Source organism: Xyrauchen texanus, chromosome 2 (genome assembly GCF_025860055.1).
Source record: "Xyrauchen texanus isolate HMW12.3.18 chromosome 2, RBS_HiC_50CHRs, whole genome shotgun sequence".
In the NCBI taxonomy this organism is placed as follows: Eukaryota; Metazoa; Chordata; class Actinopteri; order Cypriniformes; family Catostomidae; genus Xyrauchen; species Xyrauchen texanus.
Window position 1 is genome coordinate 52,168,994 of NC_068277.1, and position 18,055 is coordinate 52,187,048.

At 38.0% G+C, this 18,055-nt stretch overlaps 1 protein-coding gene across 1 annotated transcript in view; it reads right to left on the reverse strand.

Moving 5' to 3' along the window:
- The window catches only part of LOC127658845 (stromal interaction molecule 2-like), a 71,262-nt gene extending 56,718 nt beyond the window's left edge, over positions 1 to 14,544 (reverse strand). The window contains exon 1 of the mRNA XM_052148375.1: positions 13,766 to 14,544. Within this exon, the coding sequence (XP_052004335.1) occupies positions 13,766 to 13,904 (139 nt within the window). The 5' untranslated portion in view covers positions 13,905 to 14,544. The remainder of the gene's footprint in view (positions 1 to 13,765) is intronic.
- Positions 14,545 to 18,055: the final 3,511 nt, after the last annotated feature.

Genomic DNA, 18,055 nt, shown 5'->3' on the forward strand with positions numbered 1-18,055 from the left:
TCATGTTGTGGGGGTGCTTTGCTGCTCCAGGGACTGGTGCACTTCATAAAATAGATGGCATCATGAGGAAGGAAATGTATGTGATATTGAAGCAACATCTCTAGACATCAGCCAGGAAGTTAAAGCTTGGTCGCAAATGGGTCTTCCAAATGTACAATGACCCAAGCATGCCTCCAAAGTTGTGGTATTGGAGTGGCCATCACAAAGCCTTGACCTCAATCCGACAGACAATTTGTGGACAGAAATGAAAAGGCATGTACGAGCAAGGAGGCATACAAACCTGACTCCGTTACACCAGTTCTGCCTGGAGGAATGGGTCAAAATTCAAGCAACTGGAAGCTTCTGAAAGGCTTCCCAAAACGTCTGACCCAAGTTAAACAATTTAAAGGCAATGCTATCAAATACTAACAAAGTGTATGCAAACTTCTGACCCACTGGAAATGTGATGAAAGAAAAAAGATGAAATAAATCTCTCTCCTACTATTATGACATTCTTAAAATAAAGTAGTGATCCTAACTGACCTAAGACAGGGAATGTTTTCTACGAGAATTGTGAAAAATGTCTTTGGCTAAGGTGTATGTAAACTTCTGACTTCAAATGTACACTCTAAACTATACCCATTTATAAACACAACTGTAAAATATCCGTGGTCCACAGACAGTTACTTTTTTTGTAGAAGTGAACATTAGGCTTCTTTTATACTTCTGTGGAACCTACGCCATAGGATAAACATAGCTACATCATAGCATAAGTTGACGGCTTAACACAGAAGTATGACGGCCTTAAGGCTGCATTACATCTTTAAAGTTCCAAAGAAAAAGATGTTTTGGAATAAAATGAGGGTGAAATTTTGACCTTTGTAGAGGTCTGTAGAGACAACATCATCTGCTTCTATAACACTGAATAGGTGTTTTTCCATGTTATTTAAGAAACCCATTTAGCCTTCTTTATCACACTGAGATCCCCATTACATAAGTGGATTCTTGTGTACGTTGAAGCCAATCCCAATCACGAAAATGTTGCAGGAGAAAGCCAGCATGAAAATTGTATTTTTAAATCCGTTTACTTCCAAGTTAAAGCTAATGTCAGCCGCTCCATCTAAAGAATAGGAGACTTCTCAGCAGCAACAGTAGACTGTTGTCTTAAATTAAATGAGGCATCTCAGCTTACATCTTGTACATTAATATAGGAACAACAAGGGGAAAACTGCATACTAAACATTCAGTCAAATGGGATGTTCTGTCTGAAACGTATAGTACCATTTATAAGACAAATATCAAACAAACATTAATGAAGCAAATAAACTCCAAAAATGAATTTAAACTATACAAAATCTGTAACAGTCAGAAGAGCACTAGACATATTTTTAAGGCTACATTTCATAAACATTTCCAGACTAGTTTTTCCAGGACAACGTGGCCCTCCAAGAGTCAGATTGTTTGTTGAAAAGCTAAACAGTCGACTAAACAAAGACATTTTAATGTGAGCTCAACCATGTTCACAAGAATATTACTATGGGGATTTATTTTTATCCCCTTTTCTCCCAATTTGGAATGCTAAAATTGACACTATTAGTAGGTCCTCATGGTGGCAAAGTTACTCACCTCGCTTCTGAGACCGTCAATCCGTGCATCTTATGTGGCTCATCGTGCATGACACCTCGTAGACTCCGCATGTGGAGACTCATGCTGCTCTCCGCTATCCACGCGCAACTTGCCACATGCCCCATTGAGAGTGAGAACCACTAATCATGACCACGAGGATGTTACCCCATGTGACTCTGCCCTCCCTAGCCAATAACCGGGCCAATTTGGTTCCTTAGGAGACCTGGCTGGAGTCACTCAGCACATCCGAGATTCGAACTCACAACTCCTGGGGTGGTAGTCAGCGTCAATACTCACTGAGCTACCCAGGCTCCCACTATGGGGACTTATTCGACAGACATACAGTCTCAAAGAGACAATTTACAATTAATCTCTTTCCAAATGAGAGATTATTTTAGCTGACTGAGATGACTGGGTTCTGGTGGTGAATGTGGTAAATAAGACTAAATTAAAGTAGCTGAAATAGCCATTTTCAAATTTTAAGTTGTGGTGAGCCGTTTAACTTTACTTTATATATAAAAAATATATATATATATATATTGTCTGTTGGCAACCACAAATAACTATATGGTAATATGATTTAGAATTCTACATAGGTAAAGAAAGGTAAACGTAATCCCTTAAATATTCAGCACAGTGTTATTTTGAGAGTCTCTCTTGTAATTGGAGAAAGTATGTGAATCTGTAGGACAATCGTCTGTCTGAAAGCGGTAAATTGACTTTAACAGCGTTAAAGAGTCAGTGCTCAACAGTGTAAGTCGACGCTAGTAGGCAGATTTTGGGCTAGTCGGAAAAATCACAGAAAATATGATGGGTACTGACTCCAATTTGTAAAATATCAGTGTTTGGCAGTCTACTATAATAACAACCCTACAAAAGTGAAATGAATGGGAGGACACAAGGAGAAAACCAAAGCTCTCCAAAAAAAAACAAACATCAACACACATTTCAAAAGTTTGTCCAGACAGGCAATGAATAAATGTATTCTGGACAGACATGACCAAAATGAGAATACTTCAGGAGGAAAACAGAATGCTATTTTCCAGAAGAACCTTAACCCAAACAGGGTTGTGGAAGTATCACGGTTTAGGGTCATTAAGGTCATTTTAGAATAACCAAGAGAAAGACCCAAAGCCTGAAATAGTGTTGCATGACCTGAAGTGACCAGATCATGCAATCCTATATGAGAGCCCAAAATGCCAGATAAACAAATAGAGAGCTCATCTGAACTATTTACCAGTAGGTCACACGTGATCAACCTTTAACTCAAGAGCACATTTGCTCTGTGGTACAGGAAATTCCATCATTACTATGCTTTGAATTGGGAGTCCTTCACTGGTCAAGTAACCTAACACATGCGGAATCGACATGCACAAACACAAGCAGGATCTACATGTAATGACACAAACGTCATCTCAGTCTTCTACTCATAAAATATTTTCTGCAATGCTCTTTCTCTGTTCACTGTAGATGATACAGTATAGTCAACAGTTTTAACACATTGTTTACACTCTCTCACTAGCACATTCATTCAGTGACATCCTGTAGCAGAAGATGACTAAAGTCCGGATGGGAAATGGGTTAGCTCCACCGGGGCTGTTTGACTCAATGAGGGTCCAGACAAACAAACAAACAAACAAACACACACACACACACACACACACACACACACACACACACACACACACACACACACACACACACACACACACACACACACACACACACACACAACACTCTTGAGGAATCTGCCACAAGCCTACACATACGAGCAGCTTAAACTCATTTAGCACAATTCCACATTCATTCTAGTGCTGTACAAATGTTGGAGTCCACATTGAAAAACCTGGAAATAAAAATAGTTTGAAGATTGACAAATTTCAAACAAAGAAAATTTCTGATGCAAAATGAATAAGAAATATTTAAGATCACTTCAGATAATTAAAGAAGCAGATTTGTGACATTGACCATGTTAAATCCGTTGAACAAAACGTCTCCCTTGCTTCCATTGAAGCACACAAGGTGTTCTTTGGAACATACTCAAATCATGCAGGATATCATGATTTATATGAATAACAAAGGTTTTGCACAAACTTGTGGGGTCAGTCCCAGCTTGAGTAAAGTACATGCTGTCAAAAAAAACAAATGTGGCACATAAGACATTAAGAAATTACGATAATTCATTAAACATTTTTCAATTTACCTTTTAGTTCAAATTGTTATGCTGATAACATAATTAGTAAGAAAAAAAAAAAAGCCAAATAGAAACATTTTCACAAGTAGTCTCAGATTTTTGAGCTGTATCAAAAAGCTCCCGTTAACCAGCACACAGAATCCCAACACACCTTAATGTTCCCCAAAGCCAATGCCTCATGACTGCACCCTTATTGATTTAGTGAACACTTAAAAGTACACAACTGTTTAAATGCAACCTGTGTAAATATGTATTAAGACAAGTACTTGATTTATAACTCAGTATTTTTTTAGAGAGAACAGATCTCTATAAGTTGCCTAAAGCTGGATGCAGGTACCTCTGTTGTTTTCAAGGCCTCAGATACACAGTTTGAGAGCGGCCACTTATTTCCACTGATGTTTGTGCATGTAAGCTAATAAGCAAAACACAATGTATGCATACCAACAAACACAATACGTGTCAATATCTGAATCCCTGCATTGCTACTTCTTTGCTCTCCATTCGAAGAATGAGACGGCAATTCTAACAAAAAAAAATATTTACGCATTACTAAATATGTAGAGGTTCTGTGACATACTGCTTTTAATTATGCATAATTAAAAGCAGTATGTCACAGAACCTCTACATATTTAGTAATGATATGTAGTTCAGTACAACTAAACTTAAAGGTGCACTCAGTAATTTTACTGAGTAATTTTGAAACATATGTATAAAATCATGAGCACTCACTTGCGATGAATCCAGTCATATCAGTAACCTTATAGAAGTTGTTTTATTCTACATGGAGAGGGTCCGCACATGGGAGCTGCCATGTAAGAATCACATAACCAGCCAAATACCATTCTCTTAATCTCAGTAACTGTCCTGTTATTCGACACTTTTACTCATGTACTCATGGCTGACTGTGATTAGAGAAATTTTACAATGGAATCGATAACTGTAAACTTTTGCATTTGAATGATGCTCCATCTAGGCCCCTAATTGTCAGTGCAAGTCCAACATGATATGCATAAAAAATGACTGAGTCCATCTTTAAACTAAAGCAAAATGGTACATACTGCCCTCTCATTTCTCAAGTCCTCAAACAATTTCAGTGTAGAGGCATGTATGGAGTCTAACAGTTAGACATCTATGAGGTCTGTAAACAAGTCTGTTCAGAGACAACAGTTATGCTAATCGCAAACAAACTGCAATTAAACATATAATTGCACATAATTATTACAGCAAAATAAAGATCACATTTTAAAATGGATAAAATGCTTCCAATCTGTTGTTGTGGCCCTAAAAGGCTGTACGTCTAATCCAACTCTTTAAATTTTGGTGAAAATTCATCTGTCACATTGTAGAAGCTAGCCAAATTAGACCAGTGCCAATATGTAAAAAACTCTGCAGGTAAAAGAGAATTTAACCAAAAGACTATTAAAAATGAGTTCAATTGGAGCATGAATAAGCCTAGTTTGTGCGCACCACAGCATGTTTTGCACAGTTAAATCTTAAAGGTGCGCTCAGTAACTTTTGTCTTTGTGTTATCTTGGACTTACATTGACACCTAGCGGCTTGGATGCAAAATGGATTTCAAATCAATAGATTTCAGTTTCAGCTGACATTGTAGAAATGTAGTATTCAGAGTCAGCAGCCATGATTACTTTAATAAGTAAGAGAAAGTGTCAAATAACAGGACAGTTACGGAGATTAAATATTATTCAGCTGGTCATGTAATTCTAACAGGGCAGCCACCATGTGCCGACCCTCTCGGTGTAGAATAAAACAGCTTTTATAAGGTTACTGGGATGACTGGAGTCTTCATTTTAATGTGAGATGTCATGATATATTGCAAAATTACAATTAATGTCTTTAGGAGTTAAACTAAAAAATTACTATATGCACCTTTAATAAATAACATTCATATATTTGGAACGGTGTTGGGTCATGCCTCAATTTGGGTCCTGAAGAAAAACTAGTTCAAAACCACTTATCTATACATCTAATTAGGGGTTGACCGATATAATCGCCGAGGCCGATAAATTGGCCGAAATTCTGATTTTTTTTTTACTTAATCGCATCGGCCGATTAATTTTCCCCTTTGGCCAGTTTGTTTATTGAAGGCGATGAAAATCGCCTGCTCGAATGTGAAAACCACTGAGACATGTAAACGACCAGTCATGGTTGTTTTGTTGTTACGTGCCTTCATGCTACTACAATAATAGGCCGATGTGCAACACAATGTCATTTAAACGATCCGCATATCAAAGCCGCGACAAACGCGTTTGAGCTGATATTGTTAAAGCTCTCTCCTCAACAGTTCCCTTTAACATTTAACTGTCTGGTCTAATGATAAAAAGGCAAATATCAATAAAACTAATATCATAAACCATCTGCAAATATATTGTTTAAACAGATGTAATGAACCAACCTCACAAAACTTCAGCAGATCCAGCATCTTATGGAGTGCTCATTTACCTCAAAAGCACGTATTCTATCAGCCTCTCCTCAGCAGTTCTCTGTAACTTATTATAAAAAGGCAAATCTATATAAAACTTCTATTATATACCATCTGCAAATATGCGGATATCTCATTTAAAAAGATTCCCCAACCTCACGATAATCCATGTTTTGATACATGTCTACCTGTTTTCTTCCTGTCGAGCGCTCATCTAACATCTTCCTCTGATATTCCATCAGCCAGAATCAAAGTAAAAGTGCTTCACGTGAGTTATAAGTAAATGTCTTCTTCACTATGCACTGTATGAACAATTGGTTTGATTTTGTATTTTGAGAAAATGTGATTTTATGTGACAGTAAAATGGCTTTAAGTCAGTTTGAATTTGTTTCTTCACTAAATTTAAAATACTTTGATCAGCCAATGAAGTCTAGACAACTACATATTTCTTGGTCAGTAAATTATCAATTATCAATACAATGACAATCACAATTTCATTCTTATATATGGTTTTGTGTTACTTTATGAAGTTAACTACAATCTTTGCCTCCATCAATATGTAAAGAAAGACAACTCATGCAATACTTTTGGTACAGACGCAGTTAGACCTCAACCCTTAACCCACAAACCTCAATTACAGTGACAAAACTCATCAAGTAAAAAGATTAGCTCTGGACAACACCACATAACAATTTATAAAGCAGTGGCAACAGCAAAAACGAATTCAATACTGCATAAAATGTAATTGCATTTTTACCATCAAGCTCTAAATCTTATTTTGAGTGCAAAGAAATTTTTAATGCAGACTAGAAAAACCAAAGCAGGCTTATATCAATCTTGTCAGACAAAGGGTTGTCTTTCTTATTAGAAAGTGAGAAATAAAACCTGCTTTCACTTACACCAAGTAAACTCATTTGTCTTTAATCAAGCACGCTACATTTAAAGAATGCACAAAACTATAACAACTCTAATACAAAAATAAGTTGTATCCACCAAGGGATTTAATTTCTGATGAGCCAATCACTATTTGCATGGAGTTTTTTTTAACCCATTGATTAGCAATCCTATATGACTCTAGATTTGGATTGCATTCATCTGAACAGCGCTTTGTAGGTCTGTACAGACAGCAATCTGTCCTCTCACCCTGATCCATGTCCTCAGCAAGTGTTCTGACCAGGCTGCTGCCCATCAGAAATGATACACTGTCATGACTAATATTGAGAAAATAGCTGTGGGTTAATTTACCAGAATGGGTAGACTGATTGAAACAGTCCTGTTTGTTTATACAAAACTATCAGTATGGTGATACAGATCCAAAGCACTTTTCTACTTTTTTTTTTATCATGAACTTGTTTGATGGTTTTGATCTTTAAAACAAGATTTTGTACATTTTGTAATTAGACTCTAATTGTTAACAAAGCAAATGCATTAGGTATCATTAACTAACAATGACCAATATGTTTAACCAAGATTAATAAATGGTGTAATGTTATATATGAAAATGCAAATGTTCCTTTTTAGTTCACAGTGCATTAACTAATGTTAACATAACTTTTCATTTAAAAAACAAAATTATTAGTATATGCAGACATTAACCAAGATTAACAAGTCCTCTAAAAGGTATTGTTAATTTTTAGTTCATGTTAACTAATGTTAACAATACAACCGTCTTGTATTGTAAAGTGTGTTCCAAGATTCATAAACAGGAGTGTCTAAAAGCTTTCTGTAGATCAAATGTATCCAGTTGAACAATTATTCAGTAGTTATAGACCAATATATAGGCCAGGCCAATTAGGAATATTTTGAGAATAAGTCATAAGGAAAGTAACATCAAAGTGATATGGTGGACAACAGCAAAGTGGATCGTCTGGGTCTTTACATACTGTAAACACCACTAACCAGGGAGATAACATTGGCATTACAACCTCAGATTAGCCCAGCTGAATATGTTTGAAGTTTTTGCGAGCTCTCGGTTCAGGAATGAGGTGTGCATTACTACAGGAGTTTTCAACTTGTGCACTGAAAAAATTATTATGGCCATAATTGAATTGAGCATCATTACATTTTGCTAATTTAATTCATTTTAATTTTGTTTTTGATTTTAATAGAAAATAGTAAAAAAAATTATACGTAGAACATGTGTTTTGAATCAATGTGAATTAAAGTCTAGTTAGAAAAAAAAGAAGACGGTTTAATTAAGTCCTCTGCGCATGCGCGTTAATATGACGCACGCAGTTTCCTTGGCGCCAGAGGGAATTTCCAGTGCCACGCGGTGCGAATTGAAGACATTTTCCCTCCAGCCCAAGAGTTTTATTATTCTGTCGATTTGCACAGTAAGATATATGTTAGATTATGCATTACCGTTCCTTACAGTAAACAGTCTGTTGACGGATTAAAGAAAATAGCAGTGATGATGCATACAATGTGCTGAGTAACATCATTTCTCTCACCATTTCTGATATTAAAATCAGCACGACACACGTTGCAAAAGATGTGGGCTTCCGTACAGCTGCTGTTAAATTGTAATTTACATTATTTTATTTTTTTGCCAGAGCACCTGATTCTTCTCCTCCCATCTACCAGTGATGCTTGATTCAACTTCCCGTGTCTACTACCTGTGTAGATATCAACAGCACAACTGGGTTGTAGGTTGCCAGGTTGAGGTCATAAATGGGTTGAAATTTGTATGATGTGTCGATTGTGTGAGTAGGATGCGTTTCATACAAGATCTGGCAATTGCACAACCTTGGAATAATAGATTGATGTGATTATTCATATAACGAGGTTTGGGCCATACAAATTACGGGACATTCCCAGGAGATATAACAAAACGGGAGGGGGGAGGGAGGGAGATAGGTGTGACATACGGGAGACTCCTGGGAAAAATGGGAGTGTTGACAGGTATGATTTACATTTAAGAAAGATCTGGATGCTCATTTTTGCCCTTTAACATTTATTAATTTGCAATGTTGTTATAATTATGTGTTTGTCAGTTCAGTGTATCAGTGTAAAAGATTGTGGCATTCAAGTGATAAATCAATCAGAAATTTTCAAACACTACAAACTAAAGCATGGCCACTTTGGACATGGTTATTGCTCTAAATGTATTTATTCTGGCTGCCCTTGTTTTTTCAAAACAGGAAACGGGAACCTCTCTGAAGATGAGTCCAGGGCTTAAGTCTGGCATCTTGGAAAAGCTGGCTGAAGATATTTTCCAGTACACCGCATACCCACATGATCCCCAGATAGATGAGGTTGCAAAAGGCGCTTGCTGAAAAGTTTCCATGTTTAAGAGAAAAATTATCGATGAAGGGGTATAGGGGGTGGATATTCAGCCTCAAGCACAAAATGGTAAACTACAGGACAAAGATGCGCAAAATTGGTTGTCCCGTAGTCACTCTTAACTCACTGAAGATCAAGCCCAGGGTTGAATGTTTTCCAGCCAAAAATTAAAAAAAAAAAACTAAAAGAACAGAAGATAACATTTGCCCTGCTAATCCTGCTGGAGAAACAGATGAAAGCCTTGAAAAACTGAGATGCGAGCTACTGACTGATTTCAGACAGAGGAACAGAACATCAGTAGAATAAGAAAAGATTACAAAACGTTGTCCTACAGGAGGAATGTGGAACAGAACAGTCCAACGATTGGGGACTTTAAACTCCAGTGGCCAGGGACGGATTATGACTTGCAAATGCCCTAGGGACAATTATCTCCAACGTCCCCCTCCACACAAAAGTTGTTCGTGCCCAAAAGGGTTTCCAAGCAGGGGGGGGGCACCAAACTAGATCAGCCTTAAAGCCCAGAGCACCCCCAGGCAATCAAGGCCCCCTGGGCACTGGCCCCATCGGTTGGTAATCCGTCCCTGCCAGTGGCCCACACTTTTCCAGGTAGAAGAAATAAGGTCATGTTTACTCTTTCCTCATAAACTCTCCTTTTATATACGTACCTGGTGCTACTGTTGATGCTCTCCTTATATCAAGCGTTTACAATCATCAAGTGGATGATTGAAGAAGGGTTGGTTTGGGGTTGAGCAGAATAATTATTGATATAAGAAGAGAGGAGATAACTGACCACAATGTGCTATCGCTGTCATTGTCTATATATCTATATAATTTTGGCGCATTACTACCACCCCCCTTGAACCTTTATGGCACAATTGGACAAATATCTTCCACAACTCACTATTGTGCTCTAGAAAAAAAGTGTTTCTGGACAGAAAATGGACAAATATTTCAGAATTTTACAGGAGGCATGTATATTTGTGCGGAGTATTTTTTTCTAAATGTACCATTAATAAACACAGTGGTGTCAAATTTATATTTAAGGGAGTTGATATTTAGTGAGTTCTTTACATTTTTAATTATGCCAGCATCGTGTATGGATTGTAAGCTTAAAGGTAAACTAATATTCAAATTTGTAATATTTACAGACAAGTGATGTTCATTTTAAGAGAGAAGCAATCATCAAAGGTCTTTGTATCTAGCTTGGTGAGGATGAGGGATGCCTAGTGAACGAGTACATGGTGAGTCTGTTTGAACTGTGTATCTTAAAGAAATAAGTCAACCTAAAAATTAAAATTCTGCCATCTTTTACTTATCCTCATGTTATTCCAAACCTGTATGCCTTATGTTCATCTTCCGAATACAAATGAAGATATTTGAAGAAAGTTGTCTGCCTTTGTGTCCATACAATGAAGGTGAATGGTGACCCACACTTTGACATTCCAAAAAGACAAAGGCATCATCAATGTAATCCATGTAACCTGAGCGATTGAATACAAGTCTTCTTAGGTGATTTGATTCCTTTGGGTGTGATAAAAAACTATGGAATTGAATCACCTAAGAAGTCTTGTATTAAACCACAGTCACTGATGGTGCCATTATAACTTTTTTGGAGAATCAAAGTTGTGGTCGTCGATACCCTTGATTGTATGGACACAAACGGCTAACAACTTTTTTCAAATATCTTCATTTGAGTTTTATAGATGAATAATAGACATACGGGTTTGGAAAGATATGACGGGGAGTAAATGATGGCAGAATTTTCATTTTTGGGAGGAAAATGCCTTTAATGTCAATGGACATATCTGAAAGGATTTGTTTAATCCAAGCTAACTTGCAGCCTGTTCCTGTTTTGAAGACCAAAGGAAAACAAAATTGTAAAATAATAAAAGGTTTTACAAGATGAAATAAAATGCTAAAAGATAATGCCAAAAGAAAAACCGTTTGACCCTCACTGCTCTTTCAGCAGTGCAGTGCAGCCCAGTCCGCAGAGAACCCTTGCAAAGTTAACAAGAATTTGGCAAAATTTGCATCCCTAGGGGAGATCTTTGTGACATCTCTTTGTTCCAGCTCTTTGTTGGAGACACCTCGTTCAAAAAAAAAAAAAAAAAAAGAAACTGATTTTGTAACAAAATAAAATGGTAACCCACAATAAAATTATTATCAAATAGCTTATACATTTTAAATTGCCAGTCAATTACCAATCAAAAAACAATGTCTAATAACAGTTACTTTTCATTTAAATATAGGACATCAAAGGAGTTGACATCTTGAAAGACCAGGCAAACCCCACCATGTGCATTAATATTGGTTTTTACAAATGTGCAATTTGTAATTGTTGCATTACAAAACTGTATTCTGGCTGGTTACTTATGTGGCCAGTTGTAACAATGGAAGTATTCAAGCCTATAAAATGAGTTTTAACATTTGTGCAGATGTTGGAAGAGATTTTTTTTTACCCACAAAGAATGTGATTGTTATTGGACATGATGTTCACTACATTTGATGACAATAAAGTCATGTTATTGTGTCATTTTTGTGTGTATTTGAAAAGGCATTCAATGGCCTCTCATACTGTTAATTAAATCCCACTGTAGACACTTAACTAGTAGATTAAGCTAGATCGTTTAAAAACCATACATTTGAACACTTCATATTTGTAAATAATTTAATTAGAATTAACATGATTAGATAAGGGTGGAATTACTGAATTTAATATACTCAAATCAACTCAATTTAATTGAGCTAATGTAACTAAAAACAATTGACTAAGCTCAACTAAATATATTTATATTTCTCTCGGTGTAGCACGTGGCGAGTTGTGCGTGGATACCGTGGCGAATAGCGTGAAGCCTCCACAAGCGCTATGTCTCCGCGGTAATGCGCTCAACAAGCCACGTGATAAGATACGTGGACTGACAGTCTCAAATGTTGAGGCAACTGATATTCGTCCTACTCCACCCAGATTAAGGTGAGTCACTATGCCACCATGAGGATTTAGAGTGCATTGGGCATTCCAAATTGGGGAGAAAAGAAAAAAAAAATCAACAAATAATTTTTTTTCAGTGTGGGCGTGCGTCTGTCAAGGGAGGCGCAAGCTATAGGCTTACAAGTGAAGCGGAAAATAACTGGAATTATGTAGGTCCATTTCAAGACATTGTCTGGGGTAACATCCATTCAGTTATAGTATTGTTTTGAGAACAAAAAAACTACAAAAATCGGACCAAGCATCACCCATGCCAAGCGGGACTGTGCAAATGTCTGTCTGGTTCTTTCTCCAGAATAAATTCAATTTCCAACAAAACTGCTGCAGTGTCCGGGTACCAATAATAACTCCATGCTGATGACCAAAGATTTCTTTGCTGCTAGATCCCATCCTAAAATATGATTTAACTAAATCATCCACATTTTGAAGTAATGAAGCTTCTGGCTCTGCGTCCATTCTGTCATGATAATGATAATATTGTGATATATGAGCCTTTAAAACCTTTTGACTTCACTCTCGAAATCTAAGATGTAAATTAAAATTTTGACGTGATGCTAAAAACGCTGTTGTACAAAATCTACCACAAGTCTTGTCAATGAATAATAAATCCATAAGGATTTAAATGTTTTAGTAATTACTGTGTAACATAAGTGTTCATTTAAAGTCAGCAATCGTAGGTCTTGTTTGTTGTCATTAAATTGTATTACGTGTGCTGTATATCTGCATTAAATCAGCTAATCGCCACCCCACATTAGTCGAGTCGAATTCGACTAGTCGTGACATCATTCCACGCCGAACTTCACCCACTGTATTTCCTACAGATATAAATCAGATGACTTCAAGCTGACAGTGTCAACTATGATATGTTGTAGTCGACTTGTTTAATAGTTTGTGCAACCCCTGTATATATACAGTCGTTAAGCTAAGAATTGAGGTGGTAGTTTCTCATTATGGACTAGGAGTCCTGTTGTTACCTAGAGTTAGAAGGGGGGATTCCTCCTGCTCTTTGCCAAGCATATATTGGTGTAAAAGTGGGGGTTCCGGTTGAATTTTGTCTTACCTTCATCACTCAAATGGGCAAAGGCTGTATTCTCTCGAATATCCAGAAGTGATGTGAGGGTGGACCCACAGTGGGCATCATAGGTCATGACATTCTCCAATTTATACTCACCAAAACAGCAGTGACAATTGAGGACATGTCTGGCATTCTTTATTATTCCAGAACGAGAATAAACCCCAGGTAGATTTGTGGTCTTACCTGTAGGAGCAACAGCTGCTGCTGAATCCGGAGTGACTCGGTTCGACAGATTACTAGTGTATGAACTCTCTAAGACCAACACCGCAGAGATGACGAGTCCACGCAGCAACAGAACCGCTGCACCGGACAAGAAAGCCATGGTGTGCAAAATCTGTCAACTGGCTTTAACGAAGCACAAATAAATAGACAGATATCACAGTATTTTTCACTCGGGGATTAAGCCGAGTGGTTTGTCAAAATACACGAGAAAGATTTCAGCGTCTGATTTGAACAGTAGTTAGATTAAAAGCACCCAGTTAAAATTCCCGAAACAAACAGGGAGATCCAACCTGAAAGAAATGTAGCATAACATTCATTTCAGAAATAGGTAATCCAACCGTTGAAGAGTAAAAAACGATTCAAAACATTCACCAAGGCTGTATATGCATCCACGCTCTCCAAGACGTCAAGACTGAAACTCCATCCAAAAGAGATGGTCAACTCTTCCGGCGTTTCTAATGACACGTTTGACACATTTAGACATAAAAATTTGGCCGTATTTCGTGAGCCTGAAACCTACTTTAAGATCCAAAGAAACAAGTGCAAACTGACGAGGAAATTCCCTGTTGTTAAATCAACGCTCACAAGGAGATAGGGGAAAAAAAATAAAAAATTTCCAGCTAGAAAATTCCCAACAGAGTCTAATGCGTTTTAAAGTGCCATATCCCAATTTTACACTGGAAGAAAAACGAAAACAGTCACGGTACATCCACAAAGTCGGCAGATATCCAGCATATTGAACGTGAACCGCCTCTGATAATGAAAGTGTCAGATCCCAATTGGCCGTTTAATCCAAATCCACCTGGACAATCCCAAATATAAGTGTCCACCGTTCATGTCCAAATATTAACCGAGTTTATATATCAAGTCCGCATGACAACGCCTGACATGAGGGCTCAGGTCTGCCCACTGCTTTTGCTAGTTGATGCAGAAACTAAATTCAGGGGGCGGAAGTCCATATGCAAATCATTTGACAACAGGACGCTGGGTGTTTGATCGTCTCTCTGTAAAGATGTGTTTTAGCGCTATCGTCTGTTCTCACATGACACAAACCCACCTCTCTATATTGGTAGCTAGTCAGCAGCAGTCAGTGTGGACTGAAAAGGCTGTCTAAAGCAACAGAGGGCTGTGTGCGTGACTATCGGTATGTACAAGAAGAAAAGAAGCCGCCGCCAGAAAGTTCTTCGTTTGGAATGCTCGCGCCTCCCGGAAACAGCCCGCTGCTCTATTGTTCAGTTCCATCGCGACACGCAATTCACAGCCGATAGTCATCCAAGTTTGCCTCCTCGCTGTGGACAGTGATTGGTTGAACTGTCCCAACATGGCAGGATCTGATTGGCTGATACCGGTAGCGAGGTGTGAGCTTTGAAAAGGCAGACCGCGGGAGAATGCAAGCATGCAGAAAATGAAAGCTTTGTGTGACGTGGAATGATTTCGGAGTCTGAAATTGCTTTTGTATCACCTAATGTAGAATCAAATCTTTTATTCCTATCATACAAAAATGTTACGTATGGGGTGCCGTTCTGGTCTGCTTTTGTAGGATTTAGCAACACAAACTGTCTAAGTTTTCCAGATTTACATAAGCATTTAATAAAAACACATCTCTGATTTTATATGCTAAATATAAATGTCAGTCAGGGCCTGGGTAGCTTAGTGAGTATTGACACTGACTACCACCCCTGGAGTCGCGAGTTTGAATCCAGGGCAGGCGGAGTGACTCAGTGACTGAGTGACCCAGGTCTCATAAGCATCCTGGGCTGGACTGGTAATCTGGCATACCGGGCATGTTCCCGGTGGGCCTACGCACTTTGGGGCCGGACATGGGCTGTCTGGCCAGCGGGAGAACCGAGTGTACCGGTGGTGTCCGCGAAACGTGCCGAATGGGCCTTGATAAGCAAAAATGAGCCACTGCGTTATGCAGAATGGACCACAGAAAAGGACAGCCTCCACATAAAGAGTCTCTGTGGTGTCATGCACAAGGAGTCACGTGATAAGATGCGCGGATTGACGGTCTCAGAAGCGGAGGCAACTGAGACTTGTCCTCTGCCACCCGGATTGAGCTTAGTAACGCGCCACCAGAGGACATACTAAGTAGTGGGAATTGGGCATTCCAAATTGGGAAAAAAGGATTAAATATATATATATGACCCTATACAATTGATAATATATATATACACATTTCAATCTTGAATACAAATGTTAAACATAAATGCAAATCTTAAATATCCCTTTAAATCTAAATCCTAAATATTATATATAAATCCTAAATTCAAAAATAAAAATTTGATCTCAACAAAATGTAAATCTCAACAAAATGTAAAATATACATCTCAAATATAAATGTGTGCCAAATATTAAATAAAAAAAAATCTATAAAATTTTTTGATTTTAAATATTAAAATAAAATGTAAACAAAACAAAAGCACTATAGAAGAACAGATCAAATCATGGCTTAAAACATTTCTTATTAAAAAATAATTGCATATATCATCGTTATAAACATATTTTAATGTGTTGTTACATTTAGGCTAAGCTACCTTGGAGAGCATTTCATTATTGATAATCTATACAATTGAGCCTCATGTACAAACGTTTCAACTGATCCGCTCGAAAGAAGGGCAGTTATTACATAGGTTTAAATATAAGTGCCTGAGAGAGGTAGCTTTCAGCAAGGAGCAGTGCTTCAGTAGTCCTACACTTCCCCCATCTGACCAGTAGGGGCACCATACAGGTCTCAAGGCATTTCACAATAACTAAAAGCGACTACTGAAAGTCCGGTAATACCCGGGACAGGGCGTGGGAAGCAGTGCAAACAGGTGGCAGATATACCAAGAGACCAGCGTGAGGCAATGTGGAGAGAGACGCAGGGTAGAAAACTAACGAGATGCATAATTTGATATGAGGCGCAGTGGGAATGAGAGGGGCAGGCGGATAGTCGGAGCACATGTCAGAAGGTCGGTGGAGTTTGTTGAGCTGAGGTCTATCCACCTGTAGGGTAATGACTCGTGAATGATGCTGACATCCACTGGCTCAATGCATTGTGCAACTTGCACGAAAAGGCCATATGAAATAATCTCACATTTTAATATGTAATAATTTAATATTTATTATGTAAGGAGTTATATTATCATGCATATAGGGACATATATATACAGTGCATCCAGAAAGTATTCACAGCACTTCACTTTTTCCTCATTTTGTTATGTTACAGCCTTGTTCCCAAATTGATTAAATTCATTATTTTCCTCAAAATTCTATAAGTAATTCCCCATAATGACAAAGTGAAATAAGTTTGCAAATTTATTTAAAAAAAATAAAAATCACATGTACATATGTATTCACAGCCTTTGCTCGATAATTTGTTAAAGCACCTTTGGCACCTATTACAGCCTCAAATCTTTGTGTATGATGCTACAAGCTTGGCACACCTATTTTGGGATAGTTTCTCCTATTCTTCTTCAACCCAGTCTCATATAAAAACGTACCCTGACTACATTGGTCCAAAGTGCAAAACGTAGAGGGATTACAATAATGGCCCTTGAATTGTATGACTGTTACATTTTTTTTGCCTATTCGTTTGCGTTCAAGTCACGTGACTTTCAAGATTCCGGCCGTGAGAACAAAAAACATGGCGGACATTTCTCTCATTTTTAGTGAAAAAAATCAATATTTTGAGTTAGTTTCTGCATAAAAATAAGTTTTGATTACATTTCTAGCGAGAAATATATATTATATTTTAATAATATTCACTCTTCTTTGCAGGACCTCTCAAGCTCCTTCAGGTTGGATGGGAAGTGTCGGTGCACAGCTATTTTCAGATCTCTCCAGAGATGTTCAGTCGGTTTTAAGAGTGGGCTCTGGCTGGGCCACTCAAGGACATTCACAGAGATGTCCCATAGCCACACCCTTGTTATTATCTTGGCTGTGTGCTTAGGGTCGTTGTCCTGTTGGAAGATGAAGCTTCGCCCCAGTCTGAGGTCCAGAGCGCTCTGGAGCAGGTTTTCATCAAGGATGTCTCTGTACATTGCTGCATTCATCTTTCCCTTAATCCTGACTAGTCTCCCAGTTCCTGCCACTGAAAAACGTTCCCTCAGCATGATGCTGCCACCACCATGCTTCACTGTAGGGATGGTATTGGCCAAGTGATGAGCGGTGCCTGGTTTCCTCCAGACATGATGCTTGCCATTCAGGCCAAAGAGTTCAATATTTGTTTCATCAGACCAGACAATTTGTTTCTCATGGTCTGAGAGT